Source organism: Porites lutea, chromosome 11 (genome assembly GCF_958299795.1).
Source record: "Porites lutea chromosome 11, jaPorLute2.1, whole genome shotgun sequence".
In the NCBI taxonomy this organism is placed as follows: Eukaryota; Metazoa; Cnidaria; class Anthozoa; order Scleractinia; family Poritidae; genus Porites; species Porites lutea.
Window position 1 is genome coordinate 13,084,842 of NC_133211.1, and position 22,279 is coordinate 13,107,120.

Consider the following 22,279-nt stretch of genomic DNA (forward strand, 5'->3'; position numbering starts at 1 on the left):
GATTTAAGTAAAGCCTGTTGTGAAGGGGTTAAAATTGATATATAGTTGAATTTTTTACTTGCCGGATGTCTAGATCAAGAAATACTACAGCTGAATAAACCACTGCCTTGACTTTTCATGGAAAACGAGAAATCCAGCTATTTAGAGAGATTACATCTAGACCAGTCAACAACAGGGAGTTTACAATTTCTTGTTATAATTTTTTTCCAGTCTTAAACCTGCGGTGTGGGATCTTCGATTGGAATAGGAATGGGATCTTCTGGGTTCTTAGCTTTGTGTTGATCAACTTTCCTTTTCCATTCTGGACGCCTCTCGATGCTATCCACAATTTCTTGCTTCAGAATAATCTGACAGAAAGCAATTGGTTGTTCACAGAGGTAGTGCCCAAGGGCCTCAGGTTCGATTTCTGAATTAAGAATAGTACCTCCAGCCAGGACAAATACTTTGGCATGAACAGGTATCTCTTCTTTTCTAGGAGATTCTTCACAATTGCAAACCAAATGCTGTTCTATCATCAGTAGCGACCACCCTTTCACACAGCCACTCAGACTACATACAATATAGTACAATAGAAAAAAATGGTAGACATATGTATATTTATCAGTTCATTTAACACTGATATCCAATCCGGGGGGTACTCTCTACAGTGGCGTACACGGGGAGCCTTTGCTCAAAAGGGATACCTTTTTCAGGCTTCAGTTACATAAAGGGGTGGGGGTTTCATTAGTTGAAGCATATGAAAGGTTAGGGAAATATAACATTGCGGTCTGTAAAAGGACCAAAAAAGGTCAACAGGCAAATTTTATGGCTGTGAAAAATTTCTGATTTACTGTTTTGCTCAAATTTAAAAGACCAGGGGCGTAGCTAGTTCACAGACCTGTAGGACCGAGCCTACAAGTTTTGGTTTGATCATGCACTCTACCGCTTGTTATAAATTATGCGTTGTTGGGGTGAGGTAAAAAGCTTAAGAGCTCAACGCGTTGGTGAGGTCACTACGTACTAGCCATGCGTGCAATTTTCAGGATATGTCGAAAAACAAGTCAGCAAGGCCTACAATTAGTCGAAAAGCTGGCTACGCCCCTGAAGACGGTGTATTTACAGAAGTTAAAAGGGATGCAGCGTTCTGAACTAGCTAGTATGTGGTATCATTTGTACGAAATGGGGTACTTTTTCTGTCAAGAATGGTATATAAAAGAGTAAGGGGTTGGACCTTGGGGCGGAACCTCTCCGCATAAAATTTTGTTGAGTCCCCCCCTCCCCCCGGGTAACCAATACACATTCGCCAACCTTCAGTTGTATCTTTCAGCAATCTCCAGACTTGATGTCTTTGACTAAATCTTCACCAAGAATTGTGTCGCTTCCTGACCACATTACAAACTCCTCTTTCTTCCTAACACCAGCAAGAGGTAGATTTTGTGGGAGGCATTCACTTTCAGTTATCTCTTCCTTGTACGTTTCGTTCAAGGCTTCTTTTACTATCGTATTACGAATGGAATTCTGAAACAAATCGTCACTTTTCTTTAAAAGCTTATCAGATTCTTCATAAAGGAGCTGCCATTCCTCGTGGTCAATAATTGAACTTCTTTCAACTGCAGGATGTTGGCGTGCAACAGCCGCAGTCCAGTGGTTAGATTTTCCTCCTACAGCTGCGGCATCAGAAAGGTTGTCATATGGTGACTGGTCGGGGGTTTGACCATCCTTCACAAATCTGTAAGCAGTTAGAACCAGTCGCGCATGGTGGAAACCTAGAATCCATGCAGAATTCCATTTGGTGAGAGATTCGAGTTGTTGAACATTACAGTAAAAGTATAGAACAAGGGAGTTTTGGTTCGGGAATTGGCACGAGTGGGCTTAAATGATTGACATGCTGTAACCAACCGAAACGCAACGTTTAATTCCCGGGACGCACCATTAGCCGTCAAGTACCTTATTTACTTTACCATCTTTTACCTCCAACAACGCTGAACCTTGTTACAATCAGTTCCACTGAATAAATATGAATAGAGTGTTTGCAAATGAATGGAATGGATCGACACACGACTAAGAGTTTTTGCCGCGAAACAAACTATAAACAAATAATTGGAAGTTGGCAAGTATAATCAACTTGTGTATCAAAATGTTTCAAACTTATCAGCCGTGTAGCCTGAGATCAGACCGAATGTTATTTTCCTCTTTCGTGGTAGCGTCCAACCGAAACGAAAATAAAGCTTGATTTCATGATCAGGTTAAATTGTAATACTAATAGGACGGTACTCGTCAATCCGAGTAGGGTTTGTTGAGAGGTCCGTCTTTGTATAAAATAAATACAAAAAATACAAAATATATCAGTTTTGTACACGCGACGCTGCAGTAAAGCTCAAGTGCCGGTCGCATAACTTGACCCTTTAAAGCAAATTACTCTTACAGTTTCAAATCAGTGTTTATTCCTTTTGTTTAGAATTCCACCGACTGAATACGAATAGATGGTTTTAAAAATGAACGAGGGTTGGCCCAAGATCATAAAATTTGCCCACGGTGCGAACTACAAAATTGTGGTCGCGCGGTCTAGCGAGTCTACAAGTTTTAACAAGATAGCTCTTCATTTCCACCATCGTAGTGATTAGTTTCCTTACCTTTCCAGTCCAAAAACTAGCCTTTATAGGCTAGGTTACGTTGTTAGATGGGTACCCGGCCTTTATGTGTCATCATTTTTCTTATATTTTGTTTTTATAACAATCGGAGGTTAATGTTCGTTACCGTTCTTATTAATCAATAAAAGATGTATAACTGAGAAGCACCAAATCACCTGTACGCTTTTAAATCGGTTTATATTCTTAGAGGCAAGGGCATTTTTCCGGCCGAAATGTAAAAAAACGCGTGTAAAGAAGTTTTTAATTGGGAAGCTGTTCATTTCCCATAAGCTTTATCATGTTGGCTTTAACTCTCTATTTTCAACGACAAACTTAGACCATTCAAGCCATACTAGTTTGCAATTTGTCTGCCAAGACACGTTCCTTAAAAAGTTCCTGTTTACACCCAGTAAGTAGTCTGAAGTCCATGAATGTTAATTAGCGGCACTACATTTAAGGATAATTAAAAACAATATTTGCATATTCTCCGTCTTGTACTAAATTAACTCATATTTTCATTCAACATCTTAAACCTTGTCAGATTTCAAGTACGACCTCGTTAGAAACACTGAGGTGAAGATTCATTGAACGAGCTGGTCCAACATGTTGAAGAAACCCTCGAAGTATCAGCCCACAATTGTCTTAGAGAACAAAAGCTTGGCCAAAATTAAAAGGCTTGAAGAAGATGCAAAACAAGAGAGGGACTGGAAGAGATGGGGGCCTTATTTATCAGAGAGGCAGTGGGCAACTGTAAGAGAAGACTATTCTTTTAATGGAGATTGGTAAGGACACTCTTTAATATCATATTTAGTTTGATGATCTTACTTGATTCGTGAGCGACTTCGTGTTGCACCTGTGTGGGTCTTTATGGATGAACACGGAACTGCGCAAGATCGCTACCACGTAACTGTTCATTTCTCATCTTAAAGATCTTAAGATCGTATTTTTGCACCCTAAACTACTCCAAACTACTCGAGCCGTAGTTTGTAGTCCGTAGTCAAACACTTTACCGAAGAGCAAGCGTTCCAGTACCCATTGATTGAACCGACCTTGGCACACGTTATCCCTAAAGGAAAAAACGTTCATTCATGTAAAGTGTAATCTGCCTAATAGCTAATGCTCAGGAATATATCCCTTTTAGCTGGGAGCATTGCATGGTAGTAGGTGTCCACAGTTAGTTTTCACTGGGTGTAAGCTAGGTGTTTGACACTGTTTAAAGGAACAGGTTTACGGTTCAGCGCATGCTCATTTATCAAAATGCTGTTTTTCTGCTGGGCCTGATGTATCGTCTATGCAAGCAATATGATCATGTCATAATGTTGTCAAAGAACCAATGTGCACACTCCCCTGGCAGTCACTTGCACTTGATCAACTTAAATATTTGCAAATAGCTTTAAATTAATCAACCGTGGAATAAAACCCTCTGGTCAACAATAAATTCAACGTTGGTAGTGTTGGCATAATCCACTAATTTGTTCTGCGAGTTTAGCACTCCTAAATCCTACTTCATGTTACTCAGAATTACAATTCTACTTTGAAATTCACTCTGAGATCGCCGAGATACGTGTGAGTGGGATTCAATTTAACCGATAGAATTAATAATAAATTAGAAAAAAAGTAATTTAATTAATGAGCATACGCTTAACCGTGAACCTGTCCTTTTAAGTATTTTGCTGAATATTAGACTACTTTACAGTCCGCAAAGGTCGGAATATGATTGGGTATGGCCGTGAAAATGGTGAAAGCAACAAAACGGCGGGTGGAAAGGCGAAAGGTCCGTGCAAAAGGTAAAAGTAAAGTATCCTCCCCTAAGTCGGTAGCTCGAAATATTAAATATTTGACGAACAAAACCAGGCCAACGGTGTCTTTCTTACCCTCGTTTAAAGGGACTTAAAGCTACATGAAAAAGAAAGAAATCGAAAAAAGGATTTGAGGTCTCTCACAGGATTCCCCTCATCGGAACCATCTGCGCCAATCCTTGCTCCTTGTTTGCCTCTTCAATCACCGAGCGTTTGCCTGCGTAGTTGGCGGAATTGTTTTTTGCGACAGAAAGCGCGAGAAAATTTCGCCCAGGAACTGCGAAGCCGCGCGGAGAATGGGGAGGAGACGCTTAGGGGTTAGCACGCGAAGATTTCGCGCAAAGGAGCTTGCTATTTTAGGAAGAATTTCCCTACTACCACGCAGGTTGCATGTGAATTGGAAGTTGTTAGCCTGTAGTCCGTTTACGGTCTGTATATTTACGTGAAGGAATGCAACTTGTTTCGAGAGACTTAGGATAATAACCACTTAACATGTATGAGTTATTTTGTAAATTACAAAAGAGGAGAACGTTTACAAGGATTTTTTTTCCTTTCCTCTTTGCTTTAGTTAAGTTATTGTTTCCTTCAATGTGATTATATCAGGAATCTAACCCCGTTTGCGAGAGGTTTCTTCCTTTTTTTGAGACAGGGCGAAGCCGTCACAGTGACACGGCGCTTTATAAACTCGAGAAAACGGTTCATTTAATCTTTGATGTTTTGAAAACGGAGTTCCGGAGCCAGGGTATTTATCTATCGGCCTAGCATTAATTGAGTCCCAAAATGTTAGAGTGGTTTATTGTCTGAAATTATTGATGAATTTAAGATTGGGTTTGGTAAGTTGCTACTAGCATGAACCTAGACCGCCACTTTAACGGATTTCGACATTTGCTTTGGGTTGGCGTGTTTCCCCTTTTAACAGAAAGGTTAAGCTTCACGTCTACGTCAAACGGCAAACGCCAATCTGTACCACGTGACCAAGTTTCTCATTTGCTTGTCGTTTACTGTTCATTTTTTCTACACATAAATTAGTACTTTCACGCAATTTATTATCCACGAGAATTGTTTTGAGCTATTTTAATCTGCTCATTTTCTATTTTAAAAAGTTCTCAACTTGAATCTGACGTTTGCCGTTAGCCGTATACGTGAAGCTTAAACTCGGCTATCTACTAACATTTCTTCATCACGACAAATTACTGTGAAACTCGGAAAATAATAGTGTCCTTGCGTTGCAAGAAAAAATCCCAAACTAAACAGAGCCCCAAGCAACAAGGGAAGTTATAAGTGGTTTTATGGTCTGCTAATTGTAATCATCAGTGACTGTTAAAATCCTTACACCTGCTGAATGAACCCTTACTGCGTTTTGGTTTGTATTTAATATTATGTTTCTTTGGCCGTGTTACTTTTGTCACCCCATGAACATCAAGACCGTCAAAATACCTCAAGTTTCCTAACGTGCTGGGTTTTTAGGGTACATGAAGTTAACACAGCAAAAAAATCAGCTCGTAGTCAACTTGGGATGGGACAAACAGAGATTCCGGCAAACATTGATAGGTGGCCTTACAACTTTTGCTCACAAATTAAGTATACCACCTTGAACTGTCATTTTCTCAGTTCATCAAAAAAGTCCGTTTTCCGCGGAAAGTCCCCTTACATTGCTATAAATGTGATCATGTTACAACAAGTCTATACGCATCGTTAATTTTCTTAAAACTTCCTTTAAAGTAAACAGCAATGATAATATTAACCAAGCGCCACAATGGGATGTGCATTAACAGAATATTTAAAAACTAATAACGCATAAGAATCTATATGTCCAATGAAATGAAGAAATAAAATAGGATACATAGGTATCAATAACATTTTTTGCAAGCAAGCAAAAATATAACTGTTGATTACGTACACATTACTGGTATAGAAAGCGGGTGAAGCAATTTCTTTCATTTCCACGAAAAATAAATGAAAACTTCTAGTTATATAAGTACAGTATGAGGACAACCAAAAACCGTTTGCTTCCGACGGGTAGGAGGGTTGTTTATGATTCGTTTCATTTTAAAATAGCAGCCAAAAACAACCAGATTTCTCAAAAATGATCTCATAAAATTGTTTAAATATTGTTAAAAAAAACTCATAAATCCGCGAAGTCAATTGGACAATTAAGATGCCTATTGAATATTCAGTAGGCATATTCGCGGATAAATCTCGTACAAGGACTTCTGTACCCCATAAAACTCTGCAAACTAAAAAGTCAGGACTGAGCTTTGAATTCAGCCTCAGGGGAAATACGGGGTTGAATGACTGAAACAATGGAATATCCCGATTAGGATGAACATTTTATACAAAATACTAATAAATATGACATATTACATTGACGGTCCTCGTTTTGGAAAGTCAAAAATTTGACAAAATTCGTCTTTCAGGAATAATTAAACCGAACAAAAAAAACGAAATACGAAGTTTTCTAACCGAAAAAGCACCACCGAACCGCGGTGCATGTTACCATTTCAAAAAGGAATGGGCGAAATGAGTCACAAGCAAAAAAATTAATTCTTACCAGTTTGCAATTCCGTAAAAATTATCAATGTCCATTACGTCGCGTTGCAGTTATATTTAGCGATACTTTACTCGAGCAATTTTCCGGTTAACTGTGAAATTTCTTTCAATTGGATAGCCATATTGCGAAGGCAAGTAGACGCTTCAACTGTTTACTTCAGTTGCATAGTGCATTTGCATAAATATTTCTGCTCAACATTTGTTATTTTTGCCGCGTTTGTTCAACGTATTATTCGATTAACAATCTTATTGAGATGAAATACTCCAGGGACGTCTTTGAAGCTATTCAAAGTACTCACAGCACGAGGTCTATCATTGTAACCAGAATTTGAGGCAGATCTTCGAGTCGCTTACTCCCTCAGAGAGGAGTAAGCTATATCTCTTCATTCATGACTTCCCTCTGCACAGCGCGCTAAGTGCCGAATAAAGAACGCGACAACAGACCAGCCTCCTCCTCAGGCACTTCGTTTTTCGCAAGGTATATGACTGGTGATGAACCGCAAGGGATCACGGGAGGGGTACAGACGGCCCGTTGTCTCCTTCCCGCTTTCCTTTGCGCGCACATTTTCATCGAGAGAGAGACGTCTGGGTACGAGGCAGACAACAGTCGTGGAGCGTAACTCATGCTGGATGCTATAATGGAAAATAAGGACCAGCTCGACTGACCTCACTGGTTAGAGAGTAAAGAAGGAGAACTTTTACATCGGAGAAGACATGAAGACATATCTAGTCAATCAGATGCCGGTGTGTTTGAGCTAAAGAATTCACTGGGTTGGCGCTTGTTCCACTTCACAGGTCACCTTTATTGTCCTTCTTTACTCTAAAGCACTAACAGCGCGAAAAGAAGAGGAATTCTATCGCATAGGCTGAATTAACTGAAATTCGACGGCGCTCACATATTTCGCTTGCTCTCCTAACCCTTAATAGAAAGAGGTACTTCTCATGATCTACTACATTACTGAATCAAAGTTAGAGCGGTTTTCACTTGACTGTCGAAAGGGATTGGTTTTGGTTTTGGTTTTGGTTTTACTACGCCCTTTGATTGGCTAGTGTATTTACTTTGGTTTTGGTTTTACGACAGTCAAGTGAAAACCGCTCTACTAAATCAATGTTGTTACTTATCAAACGTAGCGTCAACTATACACCCCTAACCCCCAAAACCTAAAATTCACTTGCCAGAGAAGCGAGTAGCTTGAAGGATAGAAGCCCAACGCCAAAATGGAATCTCTGTATACTGCAACTGGAATAAACAAAACAAACAACAAGAAAACTAGACTTCGTCTTTGGATGCTGTTTTAAACGTTGTTAACCCTTCAAGTTCTCTTTTTACAGCTGGGAGTATTTCCCGCATGACCACGCCCGGTCACGTGCTTATCGGTGGGGAGAGGATGGTTTACTAGGAATCACGGACCATGAGTGTCGGCTGTGTTTTGGTTTGGCTTTGTGGAATGAAAAAGATCCCATTCTGAAAGAAAGACTGTTTGGTTTGACTGGACCTGAAGGTTAGAATATCTAGCTATCCAATTTAATAATAATCTTTTTCGACCTCGGCATTGAATTCATTTTTTAATCTTTTGTTTAGACAATTTCTTTAATTACGAGAGACTCGGGGGTCACAGATATGACCAAAAGGAAGCCACTTAAAAAGTGAACTACATTTAAACTCGATTGGAAACGAAAAAAAAACAGCATTTACTCACCAAAGAGGACATATTCTTACCTTCCACTCCTCAGTTCACTGTAGTCTTTATAATATGGAGAAATTGAAAATGGCTCAAGGCAGAAAAATGGGAAGCAAAAGGGAAGCATAAAACACCTCCCCCAAAACATTCAGTTTTCTTTAACAGAAATTGGACAACAACAAAGGGCAAAGCCAAAAACCTCCTTGTTATTTCTAAGTTAAAGAGAGAGGAGGTGTGGGTTTGGCCTGTTCAGTGGTGCGGGTTTAGGTCACTTTGCTGCTACCTACCTTGCTATATATTTCTGTTAGTAAAGAAGGAAGTTTAACTTTGTAAAGTACAACGAAAGATACAGAAAACAACATTTAAGGCTCCAAATTTCTAAAAGTATGTGTACGGCGTAAAAAGAAGTACGTAGAGTTGCCGTCTCCGTCTGTACGTTCTGTCCATTTTTCTTGAAAATATAGGCAGAGCCATGTGGCTAGGCCAAACTGCCACCATAGCTTAGATTTTAGAGACTTCAGTTTTTCACCGATCATCTCACTTAAGTTTATAATTAAACTGTTATTTTTAAAGGAAACCATGGTGAAGATGTGAAGGAATGCTATTACTATCTTGATTCAACACCAACTCACTCTTACATGAAAGCCCTGTACAAGTACCCACAGAATGAATATCCTTATAGCTGGCTAGTTGATGAAAATCGAAGAAGATCACGTCAAGATCCTGAATTTGAGTTGTGTGACACTGGTAAGGGGACACTTTTGCATTATTCTGTAAAGTCAGAATTTTTTTTAACGAAACCGGCCTTCCTTCATTCCCGCAAAATTACAGTGTTAAGGATCAAACCTTTCTTTGATGCTTTCAAACATTTAGGTTTAGAGATTCCTTCAATTCCCCTTGGAATTTCCAAGAGACTTAAGGACGTCCATTGGTATTTTCCTTCAACCCCATCTTCAATGTGGCTTAATTCTTTCTTTACAGGAAAGGAAAGTCAACCTTTTAGAAAGATTATCACCACCTCTATCTTCCTTTTACAACTTGATGTAGCACAAGTAAACGCAACGTCCAGTGCTTCAATGTATAACTACACTCTCTCCTGTTTAATATTTGCCTATTACAATCGTAGAAAGTTATAATCCCTTACTGATATAGTAGCACTCAATTAGGGAATGAGTTATACCTCCAAAATGTCAAGTTGCGAAACCAGGACAAACCCAGAAACTCCGTAACCAACCTGCGTTGTTCCTTCCATAGTGCTCAACGTTTACGTGTCATTTAATTGACACATATAAATAAATTTAACTATCTTGTAGGTGTGTTTAATAAGAATCGTTACTGGGATATCTGTGCTGAGTATGCAAAGAATACACCAGATGATATTCTCATCCGTATCACAGTAACAAACCGTGGTCCTGACACTGCACGGCTTCATGTCTTGCCAACATTGTGGTTTCGAAACACCTGGATCTGGGGCTGTAAGCATGAAGGGTGTACAAAGAAGGCAAGCATTATCCAGAAAACTCAACATACTGTGGAGTGTCAGCATGAAACTTTAGGAAAGTTTTCATTTGCTGTTGATGTTGGACCCGAAAATGAGACTCCAGAACTGCTGTTTACTGAGAATGAAACAAACAACAAGGTAGAAATTTGTTTGTAATTTTTTCCACTCGATGCGACTGAAATACCTAAATATTGTTTGGGTTTGTAAGAAAAGAAAAAAAGGTTTGTAAGATGCAAGCAAATGTGCTCTATCCTTTCTTGAATGAAGCTTAACTGAGATAATGTTTGATTCCGCTTTCTTTTTCTGGTGAAATTCGCAATCAAACTCAGTGTAGATAAAAAAAACTTTGTAATAAAAGATAAGCTGATAGATTCCTGTTGATTTAGAGGTCTTTTTTGCTGTTTTGTTAATGTAATCGTTATTTGAGTTTAAATTCACTGTATTGCTCATTCGTTTCAATGATATGATATCAATATTCCAGGATATTCTATTCTAGTTTCTGCGAGCCCCTATGCGAACAGCACACTAATCGCTGGGTATCCTTTGGCACCTTGTGTGTCCTGTTTCGATTGCAACAACAAGGTGGAATTCATTTGCGATGACTTTTGAAACAAAGTATTTTTTAAGTGACGTTTCACCGCCGTCGCCTTCACAGTTGTGGTTGCGTTAGCTCCCTAATAACACCAATTCCACGACGGGTACTTAGAAGATCGACTGATGTTCTGGGGATAAAAAATGAGCGGAGGGAAGAACGATAAATCCAGTAGGCCATAAAGAGCTCATGTAGCCGACGAAAATCTTCCAGGTGTCTCCTTATCATTTGCTCATTTATTATACAAAACTTAAACAATTCGTTGCTGGAAGCATTATCAATGTCACAACGAATCATTTAGCGACAGAGTTCCGTGATTAATCCAGCTAGTACAGGATTCGTAAAGGCAGCCCGCACAAAGTTCGCAAAAAGGTTGGGGACTGTTATTGTAATTCAGATTGAAACATGTTTTGTTGTTCATCTTTATAGCGTCTGTATGGCGTAGACAACTTTACAACATTCACCAAGGATGCCTTTCATCGCTATATCATTCATGGTGAAAAAGATGCAGTCAATCCCAAGAAAAAAGGCACCAAAGTGGCTCCTCATTATTTGCTGGTTGTTCCTTCTGGAGAAGAACGAGTCTTGCAGTGTCGACTCATGGCTGAGGGAGATGTTGTTACTGAACCATTTGCTGAACAAAATTTCGGAGCTGTAATTCAGAAGCGACTTGAAGAAGCAAACGAGTTTTACCAAGTTGCCATACCATGTAAGCCTTAAAACTGTGCCCTGATAGAGACTTTTTACCAAAAACGATTAATTAAATTCTATGGTCTCGCAATAAGGAAAAAATTAATATTATCAATATCTATTACAGATCGTTCGGGACGAGGACAATACCTTACGCACAAAAAATACAAATATGGGCGTTGAAAAAACTGTTTAAGCGTCAACAACGGTATTGCTTTTAATTTAATGTCGTCTTCTTTGGCGCCCTAACACATCACAGTAATATATAGATTTGGCCAGCTCTCGTTACCATACTTGTAGTTTACTCACACAAAAATAAAATCATGTAATGCTAAGAGGCGAAGGCAAAGAGAAAGGAAAAACAACAACAAAAAACGTCAATAGGTCTAATTAGCAAAAATAATAATAATAATAATAATAATAATAATAATAATAATAATAAAACTTGGCATGTGCAGCACACTTTACATGAACATTTAATCGTCGTTTTTTTGCACTACTCGGTCTTGTTGTTTTTTTTTTTTCTCTCTAAACGTCAGGGTGGCCAAGATTGCCGTAACATGGACGTCTATCTTCAAGTTTAACACAGCTTGCAGGCTCCACACAAAGTAAAAAGGCATTTCATATTGGTTACCCCGTGGACGGTCACGTGAATACCAAAATTCTCAGATGCATGAATAACCAAAATTTCTTACCTATCCTTCTGCGTACGCTTCGCGCGCGAGAGAGCTCCGCTAAAAAGCACCTTAAAAAATGGATCAAAGGGGTAAAGAGGCTGAAGGGTGAGAGCTACTTTCCCTTGCGCAGGCTCAGTTGTTACTCTTGACATTCTTTTAGCTGACTTAACTCCAGAGGAAAGCAAGGTGTCTCGTCAGTCCTATGCCGGCCTACTGTGGAGCAAGCAGTTCTACCAACACATCATTAAAGACTGGCTGACTGGTGACCCGGAGATGATTCGTCCACCCACTGACAGGTTAAATGGTAGGAACTCTGAAGCAGAGTGGAGACAGTTGTTTAACAGAGATGTTATATCCATGCCAGACAAGTGGGAGAATCCCTGGGTAGGTTTTACACACTGTTAGGTCTTTCAATACATCACCTTTGTCTTGGAAAATTTAAAGTTAGCTTTGCCCCTTTGCAACCATTTTCGCCAATAATGACTTAACAAACGGCAAAGCAGTCCTGCTTGTTCCGGCTGCAAGTCTGCCATGCCCTTTTACAAGAAACATTTTCCTGCTAAACCGTAAGGGCACCATCTTTTCAATCTGATAAACCAGTCTTTTGGTATGTCCACTATCTTAAGCAAAAAGCGAATAAGCATCTATAATAATAATTCTTGACTGTTCTTAATGTTAATGGCATCACGTTCCATAAAACAGTTGCAGTATGAACGAAGGCGCGTTTCCCAAGAGTAGAGGAGTTGACTTTTGGAAAGAACAGAGGAGGTTGTCCCGCGAGCGAAGAGTATAATTAAAAACTGGTTTACAACAATCAGTCCGATTCTTCATTTGGACAGAACAGAACGATAGACCAGATAGATCGTTAGTTGTCACTTGGCCGCCACTATCGCTGAGTATTGTGTATTAAAACTGGCCTTTTCAACATTACATCAGTGGCTGACCATTCCACTTTTGAAAGGGATAGGAAGCAACAAATTGTTTTCCAAGCCTACTACTTTGATGGAATTTGATTCATAGAGACTATAACTTTTGGCTCTTAACAAAAGACTAGGGATACTTCTTTGCAATGGTTGAAAGTGCATTGTTTTAAGTGCTGATAATAAGTATATTAACGGGAGCTTCGCTTTTAGGCTTGGTTAAACTCTATATTGACTATAACAAACTTTATCGTATTGATGGCGTTTGCTGTCTGATGAAATGTAGCCAACCATTATGGTTTGATGGCAAATGGCTGGGCTTTTTTGCATTAAGCGTATGTCAATTGCTGTATGTAATTAATGTGGAAAGCTGTCGAGAAAAGGGTGCTAGGAAAAGAAGGACATAAACGCCATCCTCTAATAAGCCCGACCGCGTTGTTTTGACTGATTAGCTACTGATTGGTAGAAAAACACGTCCCTAAATATACTTCGAAAAGATGCGAGTTGAAATACCGTAACATTCCGAACATAAGCCCCGGGGCTTATTTTTGGAGGGGGCTCATATTCGGAGGGGCTTATCTACGGAGGGAAATTTGCGTTTCAAAATCGATTGGGCTAGCCTTATAGGTAGAAGTAAATTTATCATTTTTGCTTTGTTTTACTTTGTATTTGAGAGCAATTTTCCAAGTACAAGCCCCCCCGGGGGGGGGGGGGGGGTTATAATTCGAGGGGCAATTTAACGAAGGGTTTTTTCGTTACCTGTTTGGGGGGCTTATATTTGGAGGGGCATAGATGGAGGGGCTTATTTTCGGAATTTTACGGTATAACTTTGCTCTTGAATCAGAGTGGTCTTATTGCAATATGACCGATAACCTCTCTCCAACTCTTTCAGTACGCCACATGAGACCTAGCTTTCCATATGATTCCCATGAGCGTTATAGACCCTCAGTTTGCAAAAGATCAGTTAATACTGTTTCTTCAAGAAACGTACATGGCGCCTAATGGCCAGATGCCATCTTGTGAGTTTGCCCTGGGTGATGTGAACCCGCCTGTTCACGCGTTAGCATGCCTTTTGGTCTACGAAATGACGGGACGCCATGGAGCAAGGGACGATAACTTCCTGAAAACTTGTTTTCAGAAACTGCTCATTAATTTCACCTGGTAAGGCAGTAGGGTCAACAGCCCCTTTTTTTCTAAAGTTATTCGGACAAGGTTAGGCAAATTAGTTTCCAGAGACTCTTGTTTCTTGATTTTATAAAAAGTCAAATTACTTCTTTTACGTTTTGTCGTTTCCTTATTCTAAACATGATACTGATAAGTAATGAACATAAAAGAGAGGTTTTTATAAGTTGAACAACAGAGCGAATCCACTTGTCGTAAGTTAGAAAAAGTGACTTGATCATTTTGTTAAGATAACAAGGCAACACAGAAAATAAACGTTTTTACGTCTGAATTAAATTCTTAGGTGGGTGAACCGTAAAGATTCTTCTGGTAAGAACATTTTAAGCGGGGGATTTCTTGGTCTTGATAACATTGGTAAGTAAAAAAAAATTGTACTTTTTTGTAAAGTTTTTTTTTTTTGTAATTTGTTTAAAACATTGTAAAACGAGTGGTAGAGAACGTAAACAGTGGTACAGAGTGTCTGGTTTACTTTCCTCAATATTCGATCAGAAAATTTGCAGAATTATCCCAGAGGTGTTGTTATGCAAAGGAGGTATAGAGCAGACACTCTGTAAATAGACTGCGAGCAGTCGCTCTTTTTCTTCCGGTTTCTTTTTCTTCCGGTTTAGTAAGAGAGGTGCACGCGCGCGCGAGCGGCGAAGCCGCGAGACGCGCGAATCGAGGGCGGCAGCCCGAGAAGAAAAAGAGCCTCGTATCTCCCATCTCGCGCCATCAGTCTCGCGCGTGGCCATTTGCGTGTCTCGCGTTTTGCTCGACGGACAAAAGAGAGACTGCTCGTAGTCTACTCTGTAAATACATTCCCTTTTTCTCTGCCGGAGAAAAGGGGAATGTATTAAATATTAAATAGCCTTCCCACTGAACCTGTTTTTGGAATTTTAGAGAAGGTCTGTCCTTTGTTCTACGTGACGGATGGAGCTATTTTCACCGCAATTTGTGTTAAGCTTACGACAAGACAAACCAATGTTTTCGATTCTCCCTGTTTTCATTATCTTCTTATGTGGCCATGAGAATGTCTCGAAAGAACAGGCGATGCACGTCTTTACGCGGTTTAGACCTCAGAAGACCCTCCTTCGCCAACTGGATTGAATATAGGCTGAAAACTATTCCTTTTTTGGCAGGAATCTTTGTTCGGTCCCAGAATTCGCCATTCAACGAAGTGCTCCTACAGGTGCGTTTGTTCTGTTTTGCTTTAAGAAATAAATCATACTTTAAGACTAATCATTCGATCTTTCTCTATATCTTTGCAGGCTGATGGTACAGCGTGGATGGCTTTTTATTGTATCCTAATGCTAAAGATCGCTCTGATCCTGGCAGAGAAAGACGATACCTATCAAGAAATAGCTTCGAAATTCTTCGAGCATTTCACTCAAATCTCGGATGCCATTAACAAAATGTCCTCCGGTTTGGGCTTATGGGATGAGCAAGATGGCTTTTATTACGACCATCTGAATGCAGGCACTAACTCCGAGCCACTACGCGTACGCAGTATGGTTGGCCTCGTTCCTCTTATGGCTTGTCTTGTTCTTGATAATGAGTACATGAAAACCCTACCCGTATTCAAAAAGCGGGTTGAATGTTTTATGAAAAATCGGAAAGACTTAGCTACTCAGGTTAGTGACCCGGACTTTATGAAAAAAAAAATCCTCTTACATGACATTTGCGACATTTAATTAAATTATATTATACGAGTACGACTTTCAAAGCGGTTCAACAACAACTGAAAACAAACAGCTTGTGTCTGACTTCAAAGTTATCTGCTGAAAGTACGGATAAATTTTCAAACGGTTAAGTACGTACACAATTTTACAAACCAAAATGTGCGAGATAGATTAAAAAGCAACCTATCCACGGACTAAATTTTGAGATTGAACAGCGCTATGTTGAAGGATTTGCCAATAAATGCATTGTAATCCAAGCGGCCGAGCAGCGACAACGGGATGCACCTTGTCGAAAGCTATATTAAACCACAATGCGTTTTGTTCTACATCCTAAACATTTTGAGGTCCCGAGTCCATTTTTACCTTTTCCGATTCACGAAGAAACACGAAGCCGGGATAGCTATTCGAATTTCACCTGAGCTAATGCGCAGGAACAAAATAATTTGATAGACTTGTGCAAAACTATTATTCAAGGATAATAGTTTAAGATGCATTTCAGAAAACCCAATTTTCAAATTTTCTCGGAGAACATGCCCCCCCAGCCCCAGTGCGCTCGTACCTAACGATTCAGATTAGACCCCCTCCCCCAAACTTTCAACCGATCTCGCTGCACGATCCATGCACATACAACAATGGCAAACTCTGGGGATGGCTACATGACTCTTTTTAAGCAAATCACATTTACTTTTTTTGCAGACGATTGCCGATTAATTTTCCCGACTTTTTGTCGTAGGTATCATTTATGAAGACAGGTGGAGAGAGCGACAACAATTATTTACTCGCCATTCCGACCAAGGACCAGCTAATCCGTGTGCTAAGTCGTATGTTAGACGAAGAAGAATTTCTGTCACCATATGGCATTCGTTCATTGTCCAAGTTTTACGAGAAGCATCCATATACGAAGGAGGTAAACGGTCAAGTTTACAGCGTACACTATGTCCCAGGGGAGTCTGACACTCCCATTTTTGGGGGGAACAGCAACTGGCGTGGACCTATCTGGGTTTGTAGTAAGTACAGTATTTCATGAAACAAAGTTTGAAGAATCTCAGACTCTTGATGGGAATGTTTTTCACAGTCAAATGACTGTACGAGTCGATCAGGAATACTAGGTAACAGGCAAGATCCCTTCGGCACCCATTCCCACGACCAATATTAAAATTGATTTTGAAAGGAAGGGAAATCAAGACTCAAAACCCTCAGAAAAAATGTCCGACCTCCAGATGAGATTGGAACTCACGACATTTCCAAGTTCTAGTTGAGATGCTCTGTCAGTGAGCTACTAGAGGCTCTATACAAAACAGATGTTTTTTATTTCCCAAAACAGTTAGATCGGGGAAGTGCTGTGGGACGAGGCTCTGGTTTTTCCGTCCTTTTCTGAGAATGTCAGAGGAGAAGAAGTTTGTAGATCTACGCTTACTTTGAAACAAACATTTGACCCATCGGGCAAACTGTGGCGTAAAAAATGGGTGAAATATCTTGGAAAAACAAAAATTCTCAGGAGGGTACACTAACCTTTAAAAACACATTATTAAGTTATCAGTTATCAATATATATTTTTGTAACTGGTCAATCTGTGAACGAATACAAATGCGATAACAACGTATTAGCTAGTTTGTAAAAATAACGATAACTTATTAGTTAAGGTGGCTCGACCCAGTATTTTTGTAGGTATTCCATCTTCGAATCTCTTAAACTTAAACAACTTTATCTTTATTGTAAAACCATTATAACATAAGTATTACACATAGAGTAAACTTTATCATGACATTATTTTTTGAGAGGGCGGAATAAATATCACGTGACAATGACGTCACAATAGTTTAAGCTCTAAATCGAATTGCAGCCCTTATCGGCATTTTGTTTAGAAATGTTTGACGCTACCTATACTTTCGGTGCTAGTCTTCTGTTATGCGAAGTTTCACAAAAATCTATAGGAGGAATTTCGGGATATCTTGGAATTTCTACAAAAAGGGCATAAAATATGCATGAAATGAAGACAAATTTGCTACTTTTTGGATGTTTCCAAAACGTTTTTATCACTCATTCGTTTTGTAAATGACCCTCATATACTCTACAACCGGCTAAACGCAGGTAAACTCGCGCGATTTCGAAAAACACGAAAACATGTAAATGAGGGAAAACGCAGTGCTGCGCTCTTTTTGTAATTTCAAAAGCTACTTTCGCGAAAACAGCGATTAAACCAAAATTCGTCGATAGATTTTCTTTAAAAAATTTCAGTGCTACAATCGATCAGTGTTCTATAACTAACCTACGTGTAACACATGTGTTATAATGGTTTTGCAATAAAGATAAATTAGTTTAAGTCTAAGAGACTGAAAGATGGAAGGTACACCTACAAAAATCCTGGGTCGAGCCACCTTATATGTTTGTTTAGGAAGATTTTTTGGCACTTCAATCTAATCTATGAAAAAATTACAAAAGATTTGCGTCCGCTCCTTCTTAAACTTACTGCAGTATGTTATCTTTATCAACTACGTTTTTTTCTGTTAACTTTTAGTGAACTACCTCCTCATAGGGGGCTTAGAACGCTACGACCATTTTTACGGTGACAAATTGACGATAGAGTGCCCCACACGGTCGGGAAATCACATGCGCCTGCGTGATGTTGCTCTTGAACTGAGCAGACGCATGGTGTCTTTGTTTCTGCCCAATGAGAATGGACGAAGGCCATGCCACGGAGATGATGAGAGATACGCCAATGATCCACACTGGAGCGATCTGGTAGTGTTTTACGAGTACTTCCATCCGGAAACAGGACGAGGGTGTGGTGCTAGGTAAGTAATGTAGAGATCGTTTTATCTTGACTTACTACAAACCTCGTTTTCTCAAGGAGAATTTATTTTAAAACTCTCTCAATATGCAAACCCAAAAATGGTTTGACACAGGAGCCCAAACATAAATTGTGGCACCTCTTTAATGTTTGCCAGCTTTCATCAGCCCATCTTCCCTATTAAGTATGGTCTCTAACACTCTCAAATGTTATGTACATGTCCAAAATTTAGAAAATCATAATACGATTTGACACTTGAAACTCCGAATTTCGACTGTGTTTACAGCTGCCTGTGCACGTAACAGTTCATTCACTTGACTGATGGCAAAAACTCGCCCTAGAGCTTGTCTTCGCACCAATGTGACTAGTAATAGTTGACAGTACAGCTGCCCCCGCTCTGTATGTTGTCCGTCAATAGTATTCTTGGTCGTTGTATAGCTGTTTGAAATATACCGATTCATAACGAAGATTTTCACACATATTTCATACAACTGGCGAGATAAAAACAGGAAACGCCAGGTTCCATGCACTGATTCAGTTTGATTTACACAGCTTTGATCAAAACGTTCTCAGTTTCGAGAATATTTTATTCTAAACCATGGGAAAAGATATGATTAGAAGTTTGACTTTTCGTTCTTTCTCTTTCACTTTTTACATGCAGTTCATTTTATTAGCCGGAAAGTAAGCCTTAGAAATTAAAAGGTTTGAGCAATTCAAGCTCGAGCGTTCTAGTCTTTTTTCAAACTTTAAATAAGGATATCTGTGAGCAGGGAATACGTCAACACAGAATTTAATTGTCGGCGAATTTCTGTAATCTTCCATCGTTCTGCTAGTGAAAAGCTAGCCGTTTATTCACTTGTCTTGCTTATTCCCCCCCCAAAGAGAGAGAGAAAGAATGTCTGGCAAATTGTTTCCAGCCAAAGAATGTGAATGATAAACTCGTGTCTTGCAAACTCTCCAAGTGTTTATGTATACACAGTTATATGCACCTTATAACTTCATCTGCGCTCAACGAGTGTCTTTTGGCCCATAACTTTAAAACAGCTGCTCCACGAAATGTCACTGATAACACGTAACGCAAAAGAGCATCGAAGTGTGACTGTACTATAAGTGTCACAAAATCAACCCATCTCTCACTTGCGGGCGTAAACAATAGAAACGTCATCATTATCCAACGATTCCATACGGCCCCTGATCAAGCAAATCGAGATTTTTTCTGGCATACTGACTGTATATTTCGACTGTTAAGTTCTTTTCTATATATACGCGCGAGCTACTAGTTTGCCTCCTCAAGATTAGGGCGAAAACCCTCCGGGGGTAATAATAGACTGACTTAGCAAAGACAACGCGACGGCTAACAGGACGGCGTGCGCACCAAAAAATAACCGATTGGGTCTGGGTCGAGAACTCGGTCGCTCGCCGGAAAAGTGATTTTGCAAAGAACAATGTTATATTTGCAAGAGAATAACAAAGGTGTCCCATTAAGTGGTTTAAAAGAATAGTGGTGATGATTTTTAGGCCTCTAAGTGTCCTTATGAACACATTGGTGTTATTATTACGTTTTTTTCTCTCAATAGTCACAAGACAGGATGGACCGCTCTTGTTAGTCCTCTGCTGTTTAAGCTGGCCATGAGCCGCCAAAAACCCATCAACGGGCTACTGAAGCCACATACTTACTTTATAGTTACTGTTTCGGTACTTTCTGTCATAGCTTTAGTTACTTTCCTTTAACTCGTACGGGTTGTTATGTATTCAACTAATCATTTAATGGCACAACGGAGGCGTAAATAGATCCAATATGAAAACGAAGCAACGACATAGTTTAAGGATAACAGTGAAGCGTAACAGCGTTCCCTCAGTTCTCATGTCATAGCATTTTTCAATGTTACCTGCACAAAACCTTTGGACGGAAACATTTTCACTTTAGATATCAGTGATGTGACTTTGAGGTAGCCAAATTTATAATTACACAACAGGACTGTGCGGTTATATTCCAGCTGTAACACAATAGTTTTATTTCCCCCATCTAATGATTCTTTGTAGTAAATTAATCTCGTTAACGTCATATTGAAATAGCTGTAAAGCGTCCTATTAAGTGATATTTCGTACCAGTGGAGGCTTGGGACTTGAGGTTGCGTTTATTCACATTACAGCTGACAACCTCTAAGAATCTTATTCTGGCCATGTGACCAGTTATCCATCATTCATCTTCCTCCTCTTGTCCCAGCCACTCCTTTTATTTATAATCAGTTGTTATGTGCGTTTTCAGTGCCCTCACCTTAACTGGGCAGGATTTCATTGACTAGTATTTTAAAATAAATGGGATTTTGCCCTTAGCAATTTACTTTAATTGTTAGATTGTGGTCTTATTTGTCCGGTAAACATAGCTCAGGCAAGATGGCATTTTGGGGGTTGTGGTAATAATATCAAGGAGAGAAAAGGCATAAAATACATAAGCCCTCCAAAAAATGAATACCCGCCGTTTCTCCCTTTTCCAAAAAATGTACTTCGTTTTATCTAAATCAAACGTATGACAATTTTAATACCACTTGAACCGATTGCACAAATGGTGTTTCAACTCGCACTACTCGTACGTGTTGACTTTTGAACATGAGTGTATCAGTGCCGAATGTAGAGGCTTCACGAAGTTGGCCACCCGGACTACACCATGCTGCTGGTAATGGTACTGTAATTTGCATTCACTTCTTACAAATTTTTGACTTGACTTGAGCCCTATTTTGTAAACTGGCAATTAAAGCCGGGATAATAGTAGTCTGCTACACAGCCCTTTTTAGTGTCGTCACGCAACGCTCCTCCTCTCAGGAGGAGGAGGAAGGGAGGAGGAGGGGATGAGCGTTGCGTGACGACACTAAAAACGGATGTGTAGCAGTACTAGGATAATAGTTGTCCCCTTTAATTTGCACTAGCTAGTGACAAGGCTTGACGAACCCCGTATTTAGTGAAATAGCACGTAATTCCATAATTATTGAAATGTTAGGTAGGTGCATGTGTTTACTACAAGCTTTTCGACTTGAGTGTTCAAGATTACTATGTTTTTCCAGTTACTTTGACATATACGCGTGTATTCTTCCCACCAAATTAAAAGGTAAATAAAGAGAGAGTGTATGAACAACCGTCGTCTTGTATTACGTTATTAGGCTGATTTAGCAACAGAACGGGAACGTCTGTTGACGACGGTGCGCGCAAATTAAATAACTGGCTTGACCAATGACAGAGCGCAAATTGGGTACAGAAATCGTGGTTAGTCCTTTCCGCGCGCTTTCCCGTCGTCGACCGACGTTCCCGTCCTGTTGCTAAATCAGCCTATTTACCTCGGCTAGAGGTAAAGTTTTATGCCTTCCTAGTTACATTGCTTAAAGTGTGGTACCGTTTATCTCGATATGGGGCCATATTTGTTTCCTCCCCATCCCTCCCCACCTCACCCCCCCTCCACAACCCACAAATCATGTATTACGTAATGAGTGAGAGACACAACACAATGCTTCAAAATGAAATCTCTCCATTTAACTGTCATTTAAAAGTAACGATCTGTTCATGACGTCTCTAATTTTGATTGGCAATAATAAGGGGGTTTTTTTTGGCAAAAGAAAAATGAATCCCTTCCCTT

The 22,279-nt window shown here is 39.7% G+C and overlaps 1 protein-coding gene and 1 pseudogene across 1 annotated transcript; one reads left to right on the top strand and one right to left on the bottom strand.

Moving 5' to 3' along the window:
* Positions 1-212: 212 nt before the first annotated feature.
* On the bottom strand, positions 213-1,943 carry LOC140953233 (uncharacterized). The gene is made up of 3 exons (XM_073402733.1): positions 1,936-1,943; positions 1,319-1,708; positions 213-549 (listed from the first exon to the last, which is right to left on the bottom strand). The coding sequence occupies exons 1-3, from the start codon at positions 1,941-1,943 to the stop codon at positions 213-215; spliced, it is 735 nt and encodes a 244-aa protein (XP_073258834.1).
* Positions 1,944-3,155: 1,212 nt separating this feature from the next.
* Positions 3,156-20,920, top strand: LOC140951956 (uncharacterized; annotated as a pseudogene).
* Positions 20,921-22,279: the final 1,359 nt, after the last annotated feature.